Source organism: Chrysemys picta, chromosome 9 (assembly GCF_011386835.1).
Source record: "Chrysemys picta bellii isolate R12L10 chromosome 9, ASM1138683v2, whole genome shotgun sequence".
NCBI classification, from domain to species: Eukaryota; Metazoa; Chordata; order Testudines; family Emydidae; genus Chrysemys; species Chrysemys picta.
In genome coordinates, this window is record NC_088799.1 from 2,597,832 (window position 1) to 2,619,938 (window position 22,107).

Sequence of the window (22,107 nt, forward strand, 5' to 3'; positions counted from 1 at the left end):
GATTGCTAGGAGCTGCAGTGAGCTGGGCCTTTAATTCAACGGAGAAAGGAGAGTTTCCCGGCGGCTGAGTTCAGCGGTCTGATGTCTAACATTACACTCCTCGAGATTCTGTTTTGCTCACTTACAGCTCTTTGTCCATCCCCCCCACACACAGTGGTGATAAATTGCAGAGCTATCGCATATCCAGGGGGCATGTGACGACTTCAGAGGCAGGTTTGTGGGTCAGTTTAGGACTGCTGCATTATTAGGGAGTGCCTGCTTGTGTCCATACACCATCACCACAGGCACCCTCGTTTTCTCTGCCCCCCTGATTAGACAGGGCCAGCTGCCCCCTTGCTCTCCCACCCGCCTGCCAGCTGTGCACCTGCGAACTTGCACCACGACCACACCGCCACTCTTTGCAGGGGCCAGATGTGCGTGGGAGGCGTGTGCTTGCGAAAGCTGTTGCAGCACCAGCGTTAGAATTGCTGGAGGCCACTCCCAAGAGTTGGTACCTGCAATGCAGGGGGCATATGTGCTGCAGATGTACCTGGACACGTGTTCCCCTCACCCTCCCAGTACATGCTATAGACTGACAGGCCACGTCGCCACAGGCCACCTGCTGCAGGGTCCTTCCAGGCGGGGGCCCCTTTCTCAAGGATTGCTTCTACTCAGGAGTTTTGTTTTCCTCTCCTCACCCCCACCGGGAGGGTTCTCCGCCCTCACTGACCGCAGTGGGGGTTGAGAGCACTCCGCGCCTTGCAGCGTCAAGCCCTATTTGCTGGGAGAAGGATTTGATACCTCGACCTCACAGTGAAAGTGTTGTGAGGTGCAACGTCTCTGCCTGGTGTCAAGGAAGCTCCGCATATTGTGCGGTCACTCACACCAGTGCAAAGTAGGTGCTGACTGCTCCCCTTTTGAGTTGGTAGCACCTTGCACAGGTACGAACGGCTGCACAAGCTGCAGGCCAGGGACCCCTGCATACTAGCACTGCTCCTGGTTCCACTGTAGAAGTCCCCAGTTTTTGTGGGTTCAGTAAAGCTTGTCGGTAAGTTGTGCTGTGGCTCCAGTGATGCTGACACATTGATTGAAACTAACCACTTACCACACCGTTAATCTCGACTCACTGCTGAACCCAGCAGTTCCTGGAGTGGGAGAGAACAATTATCCTCTCTCGCTTTCCCATCTCTCCCAGGGTTCGGTGCTGACGCCTGTCACCATAGCAATCTGCATTGGCTGCACTGATGGATTTTCTTGATACGCTAATATAAACGCTCACTAACGCTGTGGTTTGACACCAGCTCTTTTCCTGGTGCGTGGCTGTTGTTTCGTTTTAACAAGTGTGCTGGAATTGTCACTTTTTAGGGAGGGGAGGGTGAAAACGATTTCTGTGATGGCACTTTAAAGTTGCAGTTAATTTAAGTAAATTAGAAGCCGTTTACGCTCTGACTTGAATGGTAGTTTTGGTGTGTTAAGGAGCTGGGAGCTGCCTGGGTGAGTCATAAATCAAGTGCCCCTTCTGACAGCTGCAGCCTGAATGGAGGAAAATGAGAATAATGGAATGTGTAAGTTCCAGGCTAAAATATTTAATTGCCACAAACAAATGTTTAAAAAACATTTTGCCGAGTTGTGCTCCTGAGATGTAATACAGGTCTCGGAGTGTTTGCCGTCACATCCTCAGCAAAACTGTTTCATGGACACAAAGGATATTCAGCGCCCTCCCAGTGCCGACGAGCAGTGGAAATGCTCCCCTTTGCTGGATTAATGTTCTTTGCTGAGCAGCGGGTTTCAGGAAAGGCCGGTTTGAAATCCTGCATTTGGAATCTCTGATAATATTGCTACATTTCCCCTCCACTGAGTTCAGACACAGACTTTCAGCCAGAGTACTTTTGTTCTTGCTTCTTTGCTCTTTTTCTAGACCAGAACTCAGTCTCCTTTGAGAGCACATACAGTGTCTCTCTCCTCTCTAACAGTCTGCACCTTGCTGTACACAGTGGCTGGCTGTCTATGCAGGCAGCAGAGTCCTTAGGTATTTAAAGTTTTTAGTGCATAGAAAACAAAGGTTTAACAGTTTCATAGTCCAAGACACAACACGTACAGGGTACACTATCCAGGTGGGTGTATTGAGGACACTGTTGGAATTGCAAGATATCACTTTAAGAGTGTGGTATGTGGGTGGGGGAAGAGCTGGGGGGAAAAAGCCAGCTTAAAGTAAGGTAGGGTGAGTCAAGCCTCTGCTTTTAGAGAGCAGCCTGCTTTGTCTCTTTCTGGTTTGGGTTCTGGTGTATTGTTGCTCTGAATTCTAAGGCGTGAGTAGTGTTACACTGCAATCTTCCAGCAGGAAGATTTATATGTTCTATCTACTTTCTCAGAGTGTGCGCGCTACGAGCATAATGCTCAGGACAGAGATCGCTTCACTCACCACTGAAATGCAGACACCTTCGGGGCAGAATTTAGCAGCAGTTCTGCACCAGCCAGATGAGCTACTTAGTGATGTCAGCATCATGTATGAATCACCAAGACTCTTTGGGACCAATGGTTCAAATCCCAGAAAGGGCAACTTAACCCTTCATCTTCCTGAGCTAGAACTGACTTCCATGCAGTTTACTGGGGGGGCGTTGGGCGCCTCCTATAACCAGGGTCCTATCACCTCTGCCTGGATATTGGACCACTAAGTGATCTGGAGCCTGATTCACCTCTTTCCCCCAAGGCAGTAGCACGGAGTTGTGATGAGAGAAGCTGTTTGAACTGGCAGGGAGTGGGGTTCCTGGCACCGAGTCCTCTGTGATGGGAGCTCAGTTCCCCAGCATGGTCCCGCAGGGCTCAGATTAGTTAACCTTAAGGGCACACATCAAGGGGCATCTGTTGTTCTGGGAGGACTGGGCAGAGCTGGTTTGGGGACATGGGCAGTGGAGTGGTGTTTCTTGTCCCCGGAGTTATTCTCTTGTGTATGAGCTGGTCTTGTACTGATGGCTGTGGGCTGTGATTTGCTATCGTCATCTGGGTGTCGTTATACAGCCTGGTTGAGTGTCCTTCTCTTTGTATTAAACACAGTTATCTTCCTTATGTTTTCTAGTTCGTACAGTGCCCACTGTTGGGGTAGATTCTGTATTCAACCTCGATTAATAAAAAATCCAATATGTACAAATCAGAGCTCCAGTGGCATTTTCCATAAGAGGAAGTGTTTGCCCCAGTGTCACTGGTCAGAGTTCTTACTCTCTTCCCCACTGGTGGATGGGTTAGACGGACCAAGGCTTTGTTGGCTATGGCCATGGTGGGGGGCACAGGGGGACCACAGATGATCCCTTTGGGGTTCTCCGCCAGCACTGATGTGCTCTTGCACCTCTGCTTTTAGAGAGCAGCCTGCTTTGTCTCTTTCTGTTTTGGGTTCTTGTGGGCACATGAAGTGAAGGATTCTGGCCAGCCGCTGGAGAGGAGTGCAAGGTGTGTGTGTGTGTGCGGGGAGGGAGGGAGGGTGCTGAGCTGTGTGCATCTCTAGAAGAGCAGCCAAAATATGGCCCTTAGTTTTGGTGTCCTAAAGTGTAGCAGCCCTACAGTACTGATAGCATACAGGCCAGAGTCTCCCTTCGCTCACTGCACAGAAATCCCATTGCCTTCTCTGGGATTCCCATGCACACAAGGAGGGCAGGGGACCCGAAATATAGACTAGGAAACTGACAGCTGTGGGTGAGGGGTGGGGTTAAACGAGACCCGTAGCATTGACAGACTGCAATGTTCTTGATGCTGATGTAGGTGAAATCTCTTATCTAATGAGGGACCCCAGAGCTCTGTAAACCAAACATGTCAGTGTGGTCTAGTGGGTAGAGTGCTGGGCTGGGAATGAGGAGTTCTGGGTTCTGTTCCTGACCTGTTGGGGGACCTTGGGAAGGTCCCTTCCCCTCTCTGCGATCCTGTTTTTCCTCCTGCCCTTTGTGTCTTTTGACTAGTTTGAGTGTGAGCTTTTCAGAGTGGGACTCTCTCTATGTGTGTGTACAGCGCCTAGCACAATGGGGCTCCAGTCTTAGTGGGTGCTACTGTAATACATATACTTAATAATGGTGTGTCTGGAGGCAGGTGGGCCCTGTGCCTTCTGTTTACTCTCCGTATTAGAGCACCTGTCCTGGTCATTAAGGGTTATCACTTCTGCATCCACACTTGCCATTTCAAAGTGTTTCAAACAGTCGCTCCACAAAGCTGTACCCTGCCTTTTAATGAGACCATTGCTAAGTCTCTGCTGCCCTATCCATGTTCTTGTCCTTATGGGCTTTCTTCCCTGTTGCACTCCGATCTGAATCCGGTTGTTAGTTTCCGAGAGTTTCTCAAATCTATTCCATCGATACAGTGAACTAAGGGGAGGTAAAACTTGTCTTTTTAAACGCATTTGCTTTGCTGCACTAGAGCATGAGTGCTGCAAGCCAAGTCCCTGGTGAGCATGTTTGGTCCACATAAATCCCCTTCCATTTTCACAGAAGAGGAAAGCTGATCTGGAAGCAAAACAGGAGGGTGTGCAGAGTTGTGCCGCTCAGTGATAGGAAAGGATTTTGTGCTGAAGTGTATTATAAGGCGCTGTCCCTTTTAAAAAAAAGAACAGGAGTACTTGTGGCACCTTAGAGACTAACAAATTTATTAGAGCATAAGCTTTCGTGGACTACGAAAGCTTATGCTCTAATAAATTTGTTAGTCTCTAAGGTGCCACAAGTACTCCTGTTCTTCTTTTTGTGGATACAGACTAACACGGCTGCTACTCTGAAACCTGTCCCTTTTAAGAGCAGGGAAAGCTGGGAAAACCCTGTGCCAGGGTATAAAATAAGAGACCTGAGAGAGGAAAGTCAGTTTCAGTTCAGTAGGCATGGTGTGTGCTTGGATTTTGTTCTTAGTACTGTATGTTTCTCTTAGCGCTTGGCACTTGGGGCGATATTGTTGAAGGAGTTTTGGACAAATAAGGGAATTACAATGTTAAGCCTATGTTTGATTGTGCCGTTTTTAATCCCAGCCCCAGCATGGCCAGAGTTGGAGGATCTTTCGGTATCCTTTCCTCTCACTAAACTCCCCAACCTTGTTTTAGTGTCTGACACATGATCTGCCTCTTGCTCTGATTTATTCAGACATTTCCCCCCACCTTAATTGGACGACGAGCTGCCTTTGAGACATTTCCCACAAACGAACAGTCTTTCCTGAAAATTACTGCAGCGTGAGGGGCCGCTGCACTCGAGAAAGGGGCCGCTGCAATACAATTACCTGTTCAATCTTTGTTGCTGTAAGAGGAAAGGACACCAAAATATATGGCCAAATTCAGGTTCACACAAGCAGGGGCTGCCTCTGGGCCAGCAGCTCCAATCCATTCCTTGGATGCTAGTAACGGGTGCAGTTACCATCTGATGACTGTTTGATGACCTGTGCCAAAGAAGTGGGTGGTCATATCCGGGCTCCCAGTTAAAAATGTCAGTCTGCTTAACTCTCCCTGCCTCCTCTGCTGGTGTCCTCAGTAGATAGGTCAATCAACAAACAGTCCGTTCAGCCTGCCTGCCTTCCACCGCTGGGGCTGCTTCCCCCAGATCGTGTTTCTGGTGCCTGGGCCAGGCCACGTGGGGCAGCCTGCATTAGCCAGAGCGACACCTGTTCTGTAGTCAGACAGACGCTTTCTGTGCCCAGGACTGTTAAATCAGCGGTAGGCAGGTGTGAGTAATGATGAGCAAACTGCAAGAAATCCAGAGCTTTCAAACAGAATGGGAGAGACTCCATATGGGACTCAGAGATCACCCTCTGCTCTCATCACATGCTAATGTGTCCCTAAGTCCCCCAGCCCCCAAACTATTCTGGGTTGTGGGGAGAATCTCCCTAGGAGAAGACCAGGCTTATGCTTGTTGTGTGCAGGTCTGAGTGTTCAGGGCTTTAGGATTTAGTTCAGGTGTAAGCGTTCAAAGGGCCAGGTGCCTACCTGAGACATAACCAGGCTGATCAAAATCCCACTGTTTCATTGAGAAACACCAACCCAAACAATGTGCAGGGCAGGATTTCCCCTCCTGTATAGAACATGCCCCGTGTAAGTGGAAGTTCTTCTCCGCCATCGTATGTCAGAGGAAACCAGAAAGCACCGACGCCCCTGCGGGGAAAGGCCCTGGTTATCAGATTTTATTAGGGTGGTGAGAAACTTGGCAACTTTTGTTGGCAGTTTAGTTCTTTTCAGTTTTCTGTGAATTTGGGGAGTGGGCTGGACCCAAAAACTCCAGCTAAAACTCAACTGATGGGGAAACATGCAAAAATGGCAAGACCTATCTCATTACCACTCAAAACCATAAATCAGCCTAAGATGACTCCAAACTAGGCCAGGATTGGCCAGAAAGCTCAAAAATGTTGAACCTTGAGCCAGGCTTGACAGAAGGTGTGTCAGATTTGTAATGAGACTAGGAAGCAGGGGCACTTATCTCTGATTTTACTGCAGTGACAATACAATGGTGTCTCCATTTGCAGCGTGAGGTAATGGGTAACTGGTGGTCTAGGGACATCATTCTGGCAAACACTCTAAACACAATGGTATAATTATTTAATGATCATCTTCTTCCTACCTCTATCTCAGAGATGCAACTGCATTATACCAAGGAACCCTGCCTAGAATTAACACTCCAAAGTCACTTTGTTAAGCATAGTGCCGTAGAAGATCACGTTCACCAGTTCTAAAATTGCATTCCTGCCACAAACTATAAAATGATGCTTTTCTCTTCTGAAATTGGCAAAGTGATTTTAAGCTGAGCCCTTTCACACTAACGATCTGCTCCTGCTGCCTCCTGCATTCAGAGTTCCCGGAGATGTCCACGGGCACTCTGTCTGCAAAAGGCGCGCAGTGTCCCTGGCCTCTTCGTCTCATTCTCAAAGGAAATTTGTACAGCCCAGTGGTAAACTGTTGGAAACACTGACACAGCCTGACCGGAGTTATGTAATGGCTTTTTAAACAATCTCACTCGGTGCATCAAAGCCATGAAACTGATTACATCATGATATACTGCACTGGATTATTTCCTCTTAAGTCACTAGTAACTTGCTTTTATTCATATTAATTTATAATCAGAGTATTAATATAATGTTAATAACTCCCTACATTATTTCTAAAGCAGCTTTTCTGGTAAAGAGGTGGTATGTCAGCGGTTCTCAAACTTCACTGCACCGCGACTGCCTTCTGACAACAAAAATTACTACATGACCCCAGGAGTGGGGCCCGAAGCCCGAGCATGCTGCCCCGGGTTGGGGGACCCATAGCCCAAGCCCCACCGCCCCAGGCAGGGGGGCCAAAGCCCCAGGGCTTCAGGGGGCATGCTGCCCAGGGCTGAGGCCCTTGGGATTTGGCTTCGGCCCCAGGTGGTGAGGCTCGGGCTTCAGCTTTGGGCTTGGGCCCCAGCAAGTCTAAAGCCAGCCCTGGCGACCCCATTAAAACAGGGTCCCGACCCACAGTTTGGGAACCCCTGTGGTTTATACATGATGGAATGGGCTAAAGGTTTCATTGACACTTGCTTAGGAGGATGTACATGACTTGCAATAAGGCAGCTCTTCTAAATGAATTTTCTCCAGTTCTTAACCCGGTGCTATACTAAGAGTGTATTTTCTATTTACCTTCACCTGAGCTCCGTTTTACATGCCTGCTTTACAATCCAACACTCAAGGAACCACGGGAACTTATCTATCAGAATACTGGGTTATTTACTTAGGAATTTACAGTAGTTGAGCAATTGATATCTCTTGCCGTTCCTGGTATATTTTGTGTATCTAATACTTCTTATTATCTTTGTAGAACCCCAGCTGAAAGGAATTGTGACAAGGTTATTCAGCCAGCAGGAATACTTCCTGCAGATGCACCCAGATGGTACGATTGATGGGACCAAGGACGAAAACAGCGACTACAGTAAGGAAAATTAGCCTTCTTTGCAACCAGATGATAAATGAAATGCATCACCTAGTGGGTCTCACTTGTAAGCCTTCGTTTTTGAAAAGATCAAATTAGGAAGAAGCCAGCTGTTCTCAGCAGTTTATTTCCATTGACGCTTCCCCTTTAAATCTCTCCTTTATTGTTTTCACACATTGTTTTTTTTTTTCCCTCCCCTCTCTCTCTAACACTTCAACAACCATCTGGGGTGGGGAGAAGAATAAAAACGCGTGGTTTGAATTCTTGCCAGAAGAGAGAGGCGTGATATTTGCGCAGATGCTATGCGTGTGGGAGAAGGATATAGGGATTGTTTCCTTCAGGGATAAAAGGAAAGTGATCTTCAGGGAAAACATCTAAAACCTAACTAGGCTTAGGAACACGGGAATTGCCGGAGTGGATCAAACCAAGAATCTATCCATTCCCGTAGCCCATCTCTGACCGGGGCCATTATAAGCTGCTTCCGAAGAGACTCTGTAGTAGGCAGTGGTGAGACAGCCTGTCTCCAGGGAGAGATTCCTCTGAGCACCCCATACTTAGCGGCTGACAGAAGTTACCCAGATCCTTCTATGGATGGCAGGGTCTGGAGCAAAGTTTGATGCTGATTTTTTTTCATGCGGCAGTCAGCAAGCCGCTGTCCTTCGGGGGAGAGCACATTGGACGTCAGCACTCCCCAGTGGCCCATTGCCCTCTGCAAGAGATGGCACAAAACATTTTTGTCATGGGAAGTGTTGGGTGCCCTCAGCTCCCGTTGAGACCACGCCGAAGGATTAGGCCCCAGAGGAGATGCAAAGTGCCATCTATGGCATCAGCACCGCCCTCCCTGTGGGACCCAGGAGTCCTTCTGAGAGGACAACAGGTGGCAGTACCTTTGCTCTCACAAGGACTGAACCTTGTCCCTCTGCTGGGAGTCTGAAATCTGCCGCCGCGTTCACAGAAGGATGCCATGTCTGGCCTGTTCCCAAAGGGATGGGAGTTCTCAATCCTTAATAGTTGGAGCAGAAGCTGATCTTGGAGGGGAGCTCGACAAAGTTAAAGTCCCCCACTAAGGGTCCATCTACATTACAGCTGGGAGGGTGCTTCCCAGGGCAGGAAGACACATGTACTAGCTGTGCTCGAGCTAGGATAGCTAGGGGTAGCCCGGGCAGCCACCCACATACGTACCCGGGGGCACAGGCCTGTTTGTACTTGGGTGGCTAGCCCGAGCTGCCACGCCTGCTGTCCCCGCGTACGTTGCTACTTTTAGCGTCTCAGCCTGAGCAGCGCGAGCAGGCGTCTGTCTCCCCGCACCGGGTAGCTTGCGTCCAGCAGCTGGGTAGACGTACTTTTATGGAGGGATAATCCAGTCTGCTTAATCCAGGGATCAATCCTGTCATCCTTCCTCAGACAGAACTCCTAGCCAACCCACTGGAGGTCCTTCCTGAGTAAAGACTGCAGGGTTTGAGCTGTCAATGGGCATGTTGGCTCCAATGCTGGCTAGGCGGTAGTTCCACAGGAAGCCTCCTGGGGGTGGCGGGGAGCCCTCCGACTAGAGTACAATTGAAGAGTTATCAGTGACGTGACGCTGTGCCCAAAACGGCGACTGGTAGGCAGGGTCACCATGGCAGGGGTAGCACGTTTAACACGGGTAGGGTAGGGCAGTTATTCTCCTCCGTTCAGCAACAGTTCGAGCACAGCTAGAGTCCTACCTTCTGCTTCGGGAACCAGGTCCCAAAACGATGCTTCCAGAGGGCAGCAGCTGAAATAATAGAAGGTTTGAAAAACAGCCCTTATTGAAAACAACCCCCCTCCACAATCCAAAGGCCGTATTCAGCAGACACACGGCAGTAGTTCGTTGGAAGGGACAGGGCCCAATTCTGCTCTCTCGCTGGGGTTTTACCACTGTGTAGAGCCTTTGATTTTAGGGAAGCTACTCCTGGCTTTCATCAGAGGATGGAAGAGGTGTACCAGGTCGTTAGCGTTTTGCAGCCATTGCCGCACATTGCAAATTGGATTGATAAGTGAAGAGGCTGGTCCTGCAGCCCGTACTTGCAAGCAGCCCAGACTCATGGGAGGACATCAGTGGGTCTGCTCATGTGAGCAAGGACTACTCCAGTGAGACAGGGTTGCAGGATTGGGCCCTAATTTTGGGTGCCCAGTTTGAGACAAGGTGGGCTTGATTCTCCGAGGTGCTGGGCACTTGCAGCTCCATTTGAAGTCCAGCAGGAGCCGTGAGTATTCAGCACCCTTGACAATCAAGCTGGACACCTGAAACTTGTGGGTGCGTCAGAAAATCTAGGTCATGTAATGGGACTGGCTCGGCGCTTGGGACCCTGTGTCTCTTCTGCTCAAGGTTGAAATTCACACTGTAGGAGACAAAATGCACAACCATATCCTAAGGGTGGGGTCTGATTCACTCTCGCCTGGCAGAATGTGGGGGGACGATCGAGATGGACTCTGCATGGAGTCTGTAATTTAAACACGTAAAGGAACGCGATGTTCCAGACATTGCCGCTTTGCATTCTGTTAGGGGCAGACTGATTAGCCTTAGGAACGGGAGCTCATTTTACGTAGAGTACACTATGTGGGTTTACTCTGGCAAGATAAACATTTAAAATGAAACGAGACACATCCCTTCTACACATCCGATGTAATTAAAACTTGTAATGAAAATCCAGTTATTTAAATAAGAGGAACTGCTAATATTTAAGCTATTTTAAAATTAATTTATCTATCTGGTGCCCACTTCGTGTATCTGTTCTTGGGGAAACACAGGAGGTTGGGTTTTTTTTTTTTTAAATACAGTTAGAAGCCAAGATGAAATGGCATTTGAACTGGCATTCAGCAAAACAGCCCTTCGTACATCTGCTGCCGAGGCCCTGGAGTTAAAGCGACACCGTCGAGTTAAAGCGACGCTGTCGAGTTCAAAGTTGTGGGATAGATTCTTTTCACCCTTAGTCTTGATTTACACCAGTGTATCTCCATTTAAGCCAATGGAGTTACCCCAAATATCAGAGGAGACCTTGGGCCCATATCTATCTTATGAATATCATCATGTTACGACCCTGAAGTTGGTCAGTAGGATTGTTAGGGTCACCGGTCGCCATTTATGCTGTGTTGATTTCTCCCCCCCCCCCCCCCCCCCCCCGCACCTTTTTGCTCAGCATAATCTTTTCCTAGACTGATCAATATCGCTCTTTGGGCCTGGTTCATGACTCCATGACCCCAGTTCTGTGCCAGAGCTGTTTTACCCCTTGATGTGCCAGCACAATTCTGCTGTAGCAGAGGGGTGAATTAGATCCCCTACATAGTGTATTCCAGGTAAATGCTTCGTCTTGCACTCACCAGGCCAAATCCCCAGCGGGTGTAAAACAGCATGGCTCCTTTGATTGATCTACTTCAGTTCAGACCAGCTGAGAATCTGGGTCACACAATGGGCCTCATTCTTGTCTCAGTTCACTTTTCCACTTGTCTAAATTATTTGGGCTAGATCCTCAAGTGGGGTACATCAGCATAGCTCCATGGATGCCAGTGGGGTAACTGGCTCGCTGACTTCCATACAGTTACACCTGGCTTCCTCCAGTCTGAACGGAGAATCAGGCCCAATGACTTCAGTAGGACTGCTTCCAGTCTGCCTGGCCGTGCTAGGGTTTTCAGCTTCAAATCCTGGTTCTGGACAGATACCAAGGTAAAAAAGCTCTAGCTTCTTACCCTGAATATAAACACATTTTAGTCACAAAAACAGTCTTGATGCCCACCAGGCATCTGGTGCTCTTGTAGAAATTCCTTCCAGAACAGCCCTGCCACCTCCCTGTCCCAGGATTTGCCCACCTGCTGTGTAATCCCATGGTGCCCTTACCTAATGCACAGATGATGATGATACACGGAATAGTCTATGATTTACCCTGTGGGGGGAGGGCTGGCCCCTGCGAGGGAAGGGGGGAATTATTCAAAACACCGATAGGTTTCCGTGGGGATCCTCTGCCTCATTGATCTTGGGTGGTGTCACCCAAACTGCCAAACGAATGGTCTGTGAGGCAAGTTTTCTATGTAAGACGAATTAACTGTAGGGAGTGAATAATGACGGCCGTTTGCTTTCATTATCTGTAGTGATATGCTCCATTTTTCAGTTTTTAAAAAAACGAGAGGGGTGGGGGACTGCTTATAAATAGACTTGTTAATTAAACAAGGCTTTGGAGCACCGCTGGAGCACCAAAGCTATGGCAATAAAAACTTGCCTCGATAAGGGGACTTCTCACGAGGAGCCTGCGTGAAGGATTTGCACGACACGGATATAGTTACACCAGTGAGAAGTGTTAGTGTGTCGAACAGGCAAACTGGCACCAATCCTGAACATGGAGACCAGAGCATCACCTTAGACCCTGATCTGCAAAGACCAGTATTGAGGCTGAACTTTAGACACTGACTTCCACTGAAGTCCTCTTGCTTCAGGAAACCGCTTAAACACGTGTGTTCGCTTCAGTGGGATTTCAGCATGAACTTTCCAGGCTGGCTTTCTGAAAAGGGGCTGTATCCGGCAGCATGTCTTTAGTGTCTGTTTTCCCACTGAAAGAGGGCTATCCCACTTACCTTTAGGCAGACCTGCTGCGAATGCCGTCCTGGCATACCTGGCCTTCCCATAATGCTTCAAATAATTCCCAAATGCCGTGGCAGGGCCGGCTCCAGGCACCAGCGCAGCAAGCAGGTGCTTGGGGCAGCCAACAGAGAGGGGCGGCAGGTCCGGCTCTTCGGCGGCAATTCAGCGGCGGGTCCCTCAGTTCCTCTCGGAGGGAAGGACCTGCTGCCAGATTGCTGCTGAAGAATGAAGTGGCAACAGCTCCGATCGTGCCTTCTTTTTTTTTTTTTGCCGCTTGGGGCGGCGAAAACGCTGGAGCCAGCCCTGGCCGTGGGCCTACTTTGTCTCTCATACAGCTGTGCAACTCCAGTGACCTTCTATGGAGTTATCCCTTGTTTGCACCAGGGTGTGTGAGAGGAGGTCATTGAAAACTGTCTCGCTGGTAAAACAGTCTCTGCAGCTGGCTCGTAGGCCTCGTGTGGAAAGGACTCTTGGGGTTTATGGTTTGTTACAGTTCTTGTTTTCTCCTGGTGCAGCTGAAGCCATGTGTCCTGCCCAGCACGTGTGCATGCAAAGTCTCTTAGGAAATCTTAGTCTGACTTGGGTCTGAATTATTCAGTTCTGTTAAACCAGGGTTAGCACTACCAGTCTGTGTCGCAGTAACACTGAATCATTAGCATGCTGGGGCATAGAAGGCTTCCAAGGAAGAAGGGGCCAGGGAGCAGGGCAGTGGGAGGTGAAAAAGATGATTGGCATCTGGATATCACCTTTCATCCAAAGTCCCCACTGTTCTGTGCTCACTTTACAAAGTGATTTACTAGCTGTACAATTATATCAATTATAAGAACAAAAGAACATAAGAAAGGCTGTACCGGGTCAGACCAAAGGTCCATCTAGCCCAGTATCCTGTCTACCGACAGTGGCCAATGCCAGGTGCCCCAGAGGGAGTGAACCTAACAGGCAATGATCAAGTGATCTCTCTCCTGCCATCCGTCTCCACCCTCTGACAGACAGAGGCTAGGGACACCATTCCTTACCCAGCCTGGCTAATAGCCATTAATGGACTTAACCACCATGAATTTATCCAGTTCTCTTTTAAACTCTGTTATAGTCCTAGCCTTCACAACCTCCTCAGGTAAGGAGTTCCACAAGTTGACTATAATTATCTATATTATAATTCCACAATTATCTATAAAATAACTTGAATGATTAGGTATACGTATGGCAATCGCTAGGCAATAAACTGCAAAGCCATGTGATAAAGAGCATCTCCCCTGCATTCTACCCACTGATCCATCCTCCCGGGGACTAATTTGAACATTCCAAACCCTTTGAGACACTTCAGACAGACGCCTTTTGAATGAATGAATAAATATAAAACAACCTACCAGTGAAGTGTTTGTTAGTTCGTCTCCCCACCGCTCCAGTGATTACCCTAGTCCAAGGTTTAGGAGAGTCAGTACTAACTCCCGCAAAAGTGATGTGTGTGAGATCTGATATTTTCTGACTCCGCCAGGCCAACAGATGGGAGGAGTTCTATACTCTTGGAGAGGGACGATCTCTGACTTGGAGTCCTTCCTGGCCGGAGAAGGTTATGAGACACTGGGCAGTATCTCTGTGGTTCTGGAAAAGCTAGACTGGGCCACGGCTAGAGGTTTCTGAAATGTTGCTGGTTAATGTGGTCCAATGGATAGGGCACCCGGCAGTCATTCAGAAGACCTGGATTCTGTTGTTAGCTCTTCCACTGACCTCCTGTAAGACCTTGAGCAAATCACTTCACCTCTCTGTGGCTTCATGTCCTCTCCCAGCCTCTGTCTTGTCTAGCTAGACTGTAAGTTTTCTGGGTTGGAGACTGTCTCTTACTGCGCATAGAGTAGCACCTACAGACCCCAACTACAGCACAGTGGGGCCCTGATCTCAGCTCGGGTATCTCAGTTCTGCCCATATTGCAGATAGCAATAGTAGAAACAATCAATGCCTCCGCATTTAATATAATAATGCCAGCAGCCTTTCCGATCCTGTGACGTTACAAATAATAGCAAAAATGCCATTGTGCATGAGAGAGAGATTGCCTCTCCGAGTCCGAGTGGCTGTGTGGCATCCAGCAATAGTTACCTTTTGTAACGGATTGGGGAGGAAGTGGCTGCGACGCTTAAATCAGTGGGATGGCAGTAAAATGGGGCATTGAAGGGTCTTGTCCTTTCGTGCTGCCTGGCACCTTCCAGATGGCATAAAGGACTCAGGTCATGGAGACACTGGAGTCCAGGATGGCTCCTCCTGAGAGTCTTTATTCCTTGGCTAGCGGTGATCAGATGGATGATGGACTGCAGGTTTCTGGGATACAGTGAGAACTGGAACTTTTACAGCCCTCCCTAAGGTCACCCTTGAAAGCGAATTATAGACCCTTCCCTGTAACTGCAAATCCCTGGAGATGTTTGCAACTCTGCTTCTTGTGTAAAGGGATGGGGCGCTAGAGGACAATGAAAACAAGGAACATGGACCACATGGAAAGATGACCTTCAGTAACGGTTGCTTTCCCCTGTTCTTCTTCCAACTGCAGCCCTCTTCAATCTAATTCCCGTGGGCCTTCGTGTGGTGGCGATCCAGGGGGTGAAGGCAGGTCTCTACGTCGCCATGAACGGCGAGGGATATCTCTACAGCTCAGTAAGTACATTGCCCGGTTTGGTGATTTCAGATCTGGTTTCTGAGCACATTGCTGTGTGGGGAACACTTCGGACCGCCTGGCACAGTAGGAGCCCACTGTCAAATAGACTCTTCCCTGTCTTGAGCAACTACCTCAAAGTATCTCCGTGTAGTTTCCGGACAGTATTCTTCGACCTTTAGTTGAAGTTACACGTCTGTTTGCTCCTTTGGACGGTCGCTTCACTCAGGTCTTGCTGTGTTAGGTTACCGAATCTGCTGGATCTGATCTGGTTTTACGTCAGTGCGACCACCCATTGCCTTCACAGAAGATACCCCTGATATACACCAGTGAACCTGATCATAGTAGGTCCTGTTCTCCACACCACAGGAATTGTGTTGATTTCAGTGGAGTTATTCTGGATTTACCCAGTGTAACTGAGCAGAATGTCTCTGTATATGAGTGGTCTTTTAAACACAGTATAAAAGATCTACAAGACACATTTTACTGACTGATTCCCCAGTAACTTTCTTAGATGGCATTAAAAAGTCTGAGGTTATTCATCAGAGTCTCATTTGAAGTAAATCATTGATTCACAGTGATTTACTAAATAAGGCAGTTCTTTGCTGGAAATATTTTACGCTTGAAATAACTTCACACTAGTGCTATGCCATAAGGAAATCGTTGTAGAGTCTATGGGCCAGACTCTGACCTCACTAACTCCAGTGCAGATCCAGAGTACTGTAATTCTGCTGTTACTCCGATTTAAAAATGTGTGTGTGGCTGGGGTGGGGGTGTGGGTTGGATTGGGGATACGACCACTGAATAGGAAATAGCACAGTTCGGTTTTTGGTATCTGGCTAATTGATCTGTAATGTGGCTATCGCCATGACCTCTAGGACGAAAGGTGGCACTTAAATCACTTGCTGAAGCAGAGCTGATTCTAGTTACCTCACTGCCGAAGGACGGCACGGTTGCCATCTCATGGGTCGAAAACAGCTCTGGGGTCATCTTGTCCCACCACCCTGGAATATTATGAATTCTTGTCAGAGCAGGACGATAGGGCTGAATGCGAACCTGTGTCTCACGACTTGAAGGAGAAAACATGGTACCACTGAATACGTTCGCTTTCCCAATGAGTACAAGGTGCCTGGTGGGTCTGTGGGTCTTACGCATATTTTCCTCCTTCTGGTAGCTGTCGATCAGCTTCTCCTGTAGTTTCCTCTGTGGCGCTCTGTTTGCAAGATAAAATCACTTTGGGGATGCCTGTGTAAGCGCTGTGGGATCAGAGCTCAGACCCTGGATTAGCCTCTTCGCATGCTGTAATCACAGTCCGAGCAGTCCGGAGTGTAAACGGCCTCGTCACCCCCCTCACTCTGTTCAGGGTTGTTCCTTATAGTATGATCTCAACAGGATGCAGCGCTCCAGTTTTAAACCACTCAAATAACTGTTATTTCTACTTCTTACCTTGGGCGGCGATAAGATCACAGAAGTGCAGGGCTGGAAGGGAACTCGAGAGGTCACCTAGTCCGTTCCCTGTGCCCCGCCACTTAGGAGGCATGTTTACGTCTACCTAGACCCGTCCCAGAGAGGTCTTCTGTCTAATTTGTTCTTGAAAACTTGCTGCAGACTAAGCCAATTCCTCCTTGTCCTACCCTCGGTAGACGTAGAGAACCATCCATCACTGTCCTCTTTATGACGTCCCTTTTCTATTTGCAGACTGTTATCAGTTCCTCCTGAGCCTTCTCTTCTCAAGACTGAGGCAATGTCTGCACGACCACTTATGTTGACAAAACTTTTGTCGCTCAGGGGTGGGGAAACCCCCGAGTGATATAAGTTGTGCCGGCATAAGCGCTCGTGTGCACAGCGCTGTCGGCGGGAGAGCGTCTCCTGACGACATAGCTACCACCGCTCATTGAGGTAGTTTCATTATGTCGACAGGAGAGTTCTCTCCCGCCAGCATGGAGCGGCTACGTGAGCGATCTTACAGCTGCATCGGTACTGCCTAAACATGCCCCGTTCGTTCAACCTTTCCTCAGAGGTCAGGTTTTCTCAACCTTCTATCACTTGTTGCTCTCCTCTGGATTCTCTCCAGCTTTCCAAATCTTTCTTAAAGTGTGCTGTCCAAACCTAGATGCACTACTCCAGCTGAGGCCTCACCAGTACCCAACTACCTCCCATGTCTTACCTATGGCAGGTTTCAGAGTAGCAGCTGTGTTAGTCTGTATCCGCAAAAAGAACAGGAGTACTTGTGGCACCTTAGAGACTAACAAATTTATTAGAGCATAAGCTTTCGTGGACTACAGCCCACTTCTTCGGATGCGAAGAAGTGGGCTGTAGTCCACGAAAGCTTATACTCTAATAAATTTGTTAGTCTCTAAGGTGCCACAAGTACTCCTGTTCTTTTTACCTATGGCACTCAGCCATAGCCTGGTGGAGCTCACTCTTAGGAAATTACAAGTGTGGCTGGGTATTTGGGGATCGCGTGTTAGTTTTCAAAACTGGGTGGCTGTCAGGACGAAGAGAGGGATAGATCAGTCAGCTCTCTGGTTATGCCAGAAACGTCCCTTTCTGTCACAGCTCAGTACATTTAAATGTCAATTAAGTCTAATCAGTTGTGTCCCTTTAAATAAATCAGTTCAATTTACCATGATACTGATCTTCTTTGTAAAGCACTGTGAGGTCCCAGGATGAAAAGAGCTAGATAGAGCTTGGTGCTGGTATTATTATTTATTATTACTGTTGGTGTGGTTAACAATAGAAATGGTTTACTTAATTGCAAACTCTTTGGGATCGGGAACCTCCTGTTTTGGATCTGTGTCTGCACACCGCTGAGTGCAATAGGCCCTGATCCATGACTGGGTCTCCTGGGCATTGCGGTAATACAAATAATTAATTCTCGAGGTAAATTGTACGGGGTACACGGATTGTGTGACTTAAACAGAAGTGGCGTTCTGCACAATAGAATACCTACTTCTGTACGGGGCCCTTCAGAGACGCTGGAGTTCAGAATTCTTGTCAGAGTAAAAGAATTACAAGGAGGAAGAGCAGTTAAGAGCTTTGTAAATAGAGCTGGTCTGAAAACTTGGACAGAAATGGGGGAAAAATGTCTCTAGAATCTTTCAGAATTGTGTCCATTTTTTTGACCAGCTCCATCCCCAAATATGGGACGCAATCCAGGACTAATGATGCAGGAAGAGCTAAGGGGCAGTAGCCCCCGACAACAGGGCTTGCAGAGAAGAAGGCTCTCTCACTGACACTTGTGAGATCGTGTGAAGGATTGAGGAGGAGCTGGAGGGAGACCGGGAAGGCCAGAAAAGGAGGTGGTGGCTGGGAGGCAGGATGGACTGCTTTAAAAACAAGGAGGAACTTTCCCTTCAGTCAAACAAATTCTCTTACAGTTAATGGGTCAGATCATCCGGTGCGGCAGATGAGTACCGCCTAATGGGATGTTGCCGAGGATTTGGCCTGGTACCTCCAGCTGAGAGCTTTACTCTGATTACATTATCCCCGCTATTACACTCAGAATGGTCAGGGGTTAGCAGGACGAGTGGCGTGGGCATGGTTACATGCTGCGGTTTTGATGGTTTTCAGCTGTGTCTGCAACAATAAGAATTAAACTGTTTCTTTCATGAACAAAATGTCACTGGGAAGCAAACTCCTGGGTGCTGTGCATGGAGGTTCCCAAGGAGACGTGGCTGACTGGGCCTGGCTTCCCTCCCACACCAGCTCTCTGCTGGGCTGACTCCGTTGTCTCAGGGGAGCTATGACTGACTGACAGCAGTGTAGGCTTCACCCAAAGCCCATTGAACTCAACGGGCGTCTTCCATGGGCTTTGCACCAGACCTGAAGTGAGAGGGAAAATGAGGCCTGGTATTTAGAGCTGGGATGGCTCGGTCGGCTTAACAGCAACGACTGTGGGTTGAAACGCCTCTAAGCATCAAAGATAAAGGATTGAACCGAGGTCTGTAGCTGGACTGCTAATTACTCAGCTCAATGTCGACTGCAGCTGCTGCCTCTCACGAGGGGCAGGGGTCAGCATGTGGCACCGGTGTCTGGCTCTCAAAGGCTCCTTCGGGTCCTGTCTCCCATACTAACCACTGTGTCTTTAATCTCTTGCTTATAAGACCATAAGGCACAGCTTTTCTCCGCCTCCGGCGTGTTTAACTCGCAGTCAGGAACATGCCTGGTTTCTCTAGGGCAGCGATCAGTGATTTGGAATAAGGGGCTAATACTTCTTGTTGACTTTGGTCACTCACCCAGCTCCACCCTCCCCTGCCTGCTGATCCGTCTCCCCCGTATTTATCTGAGCGTTCTAAGCCCTGCCGCTTGTTCCAAATAAGCCAGCTGGCCAGGGAAATGCTTCTTCCTTCTCTCCCAGGAGCCTAAATTCTCCACTGCTGTAGATGGGCAGAGCTCCACTGACTTCCATAGCGTTCCATCTGCTTACACCAGAAAAGAATTTGGCCTGGGTATTGCCCTACCATATCAGGCCAGGGCTTTAGATAGAGGCTGGGTTGGTTGGTTTCTGCCAGCGCCAGCTGCGTTAGAGGAAGCTGCAAGAAGTCCTCTCGAGTACAAATTTAGCATAACCAGCCCTCAAGGGAAGTGTCTTCCCCAACCCCTGTCAGCTAGGGCCAGGCAGCAGAAGGACTTAGAACTCTTAACCATATCTATTTACCCTGCCTAATGCCATTAGAGATGTGGCATAATCCATATAAATGTGCAATCCTCTTTTGAATCCTACTGAGCTCTTGGCCTCAGTGATATCATGTGGCAGAGAGTTCCATAGGTTAAAAATGCATTGCGTGCGTTTGTTGATGGGAGAGGGGTACTACCCAGGTAGAAGAGCAGGAAATTATGTAGAATTTCCCATTGCCTGAGGTCTAGAACAGGCAGAATTCAGCCCTCGGCCACTAACAGGTTTTCTGCATTTAAACATCACAAGAGGGAAGCCCAATGTCTTGTGGCTTAGAAATCGGACGCTTTCCCCACTAGAAAGTAAAGACTCCCAGAAAGAATTTCCAATTCTGTAGTCATCACACATTTCAGTATAGAGAAGTTGGACTCCCTCGGTACCCTGTCTGCATGGACTCACGGGATCCGCTTTTTGAGAAGTGCTGATTGGAGCCGCTGAAAACTGTTGGAGCTCTCGATGCTGAGCACCCGTGAAAATCAGACCCTTGTTAATTAAGGCATCTGGCTCTTCAGACAGAGGAATGTAAAATCTAGTCCCAAGAACAGGTTCACAAACTCTCCAGCCTGTTTCCGAGGGAGTTTTCCTGTGATGTGGGTTAGCTGCAAACCACGTGAAAGTGCATAAAGGTTTTCTCAGCATCTGTTGAAGAGAAAGCCATCACTCGCCCCTGGATTCTCCTCTCGTGACTCAGACATTCAGCCCAGACTCGTGCTGATAACAGTTTATACCACACCCACATCTATTCCATAGATACAAATGGGATAAAGTACAGTTCTTGAGCCATCTACTCCAGCTCTGACACTGACTCCTCAGTGACCTTGGAAAAGTCACGTAACGTCTAAGCCTTAGGCTCCCCAGCGGTAGAATGGGATACCTATGTTTCTCACAGGGGTGTGGTGCAGATGAAGTAGTTAATAAGGTCCTTGGGGCAGGGACCATCTTTTTGCTCTGGGTTTGTACAGGGCCTAGCACAGCATGACTGGAGCGTCTCGGCATGGTGGTAATACAAATAATGTCTGCAAAGTGCTTTGCGCGTGAACATTGCTGAGCATTGTTCTTTTACAGTGAAAGCCCACGTGGAGCAAAAGTACCTCTTCGGGCTCATTGGATTGCTCAGCGGGTACGGAAATTCTCTCGCTCTCTCTCTGTTATGTATAATTCAGTGGAGTTAGAGCTGGGACCAATCTGGTCTCAAGTACATAACCCTTCTGTTTTCCACTGGCTAGAGTGTACTGCCATAACACATCCCCCGTTGTTTAACTCGGAATTCTAATCATTTTTGAAATGGGAAATTGTAATCCATTATTTATTGGAATGATTATGAAAACTCAAACAGACTTGCCATGAGAAAAGCCTGGGCTGCTTACAAGGGTGCAGTGTGCGTTTACCGTATAAAATGTGTCGTTTGAAATGCAGGGAATTACAGCTCAGATCCCTTCAAAGATCGTCGCTAATGAAGGAGTGATGATTATGCACAATAAAAAAACCCTGAACAACAACCACCCCCCATGTCACCTTACGAGCTCTGTGTATCTTTCATTTCCACTCTCTCTTTGCCTTTTTATTCTGTTCTATCATTTTGCATAACAAAGAGGTCTTGCATAATACTAAACAAGCATCCAGGGAAGTGTGTATATTAACAGGACTTTTATCTGCCTATATTGTCATAACTATTTTACCACTGCTCTTCTAGGGTTATTACAATATTACCTATGCTATTTCAAGGTCATCAGCTAAAATCAATTGGCACTACATTGCTCCTGTAATTGGCTGGTGTATCTTTTAACACCGAAGTATGTGTCACTTTTAACCTCTAGTGGTTATACTTTACTTAATCCCCCCAAAAGTGCTGTACTGTTAAACCTGCCAACTAGGCACAGTCACTACATACTTCCCCATGTCCCAGAAACAAATTCAGCCTTGCATACTAGGGTGCTTGTGGTGTGAGAGGTTCTGTTGGGAAAAGTTATTTGATTCTTGCCTTGTCTTGGATGTCCCTGAAGTGTAGCTTCTGATCAGCCCCCCCGGGGCTCAACTCTCTCAGGGCATGGAACCTTGTAAGCACAGCTGTCAGTACTGTGGTTATTTTTCCTTTGAGGTGCTTCCACAGATGTTGCTTTGTCTCCATTACAAAGAAGTTTTGTAATGCTCCAATGTCCGGCTCTGTTAATCTCTGCTGGTGCATAGAGAAAGGCAGGTGACGCCAGGGATGGCAAGCGCTAACGGACCAGTTAGGACACGGCAGAAGCGCGTACGGAGTTATGACTGGCGATCTTTAAAAAGGGGTCTGACGTGACTTGGCAAGCGCAGCCCCTCTGCTC

The 22,107-nt window shown here is 48.2% G+C and overlaps 1 protein-coding gene across 3 annotated transcripts in view; it reads left to right on the top strand.

The window, feature by feature from the left end:
* The window catches only part of FGF12 (fibroblast growth factor 12), a 281,344-nt gene that overhangs the window by 182,755 nt on the left and 76,482 nt on the right, over nucleotides 1-22,107 (top strand). For all 3 annotated transcript variants that reach the window (XM_005302887.5, XM_005302886.3, XM_005302885.5), the window contains exons 2-3: nucleotides 7,763-7,873; nucleotides 15,007-15,110. In XM_005302887.5, the coding sequence (XP_005302944.1) occupies nucleotides 7,763-7,873; nucleotides 15,007-15,110 (215 nt within the window). The remainder of the gene's footprint in view (nucleotides 1-7,762; nucleotides 7,874-15,006; nucleotides 15,111-22,107) is intronic.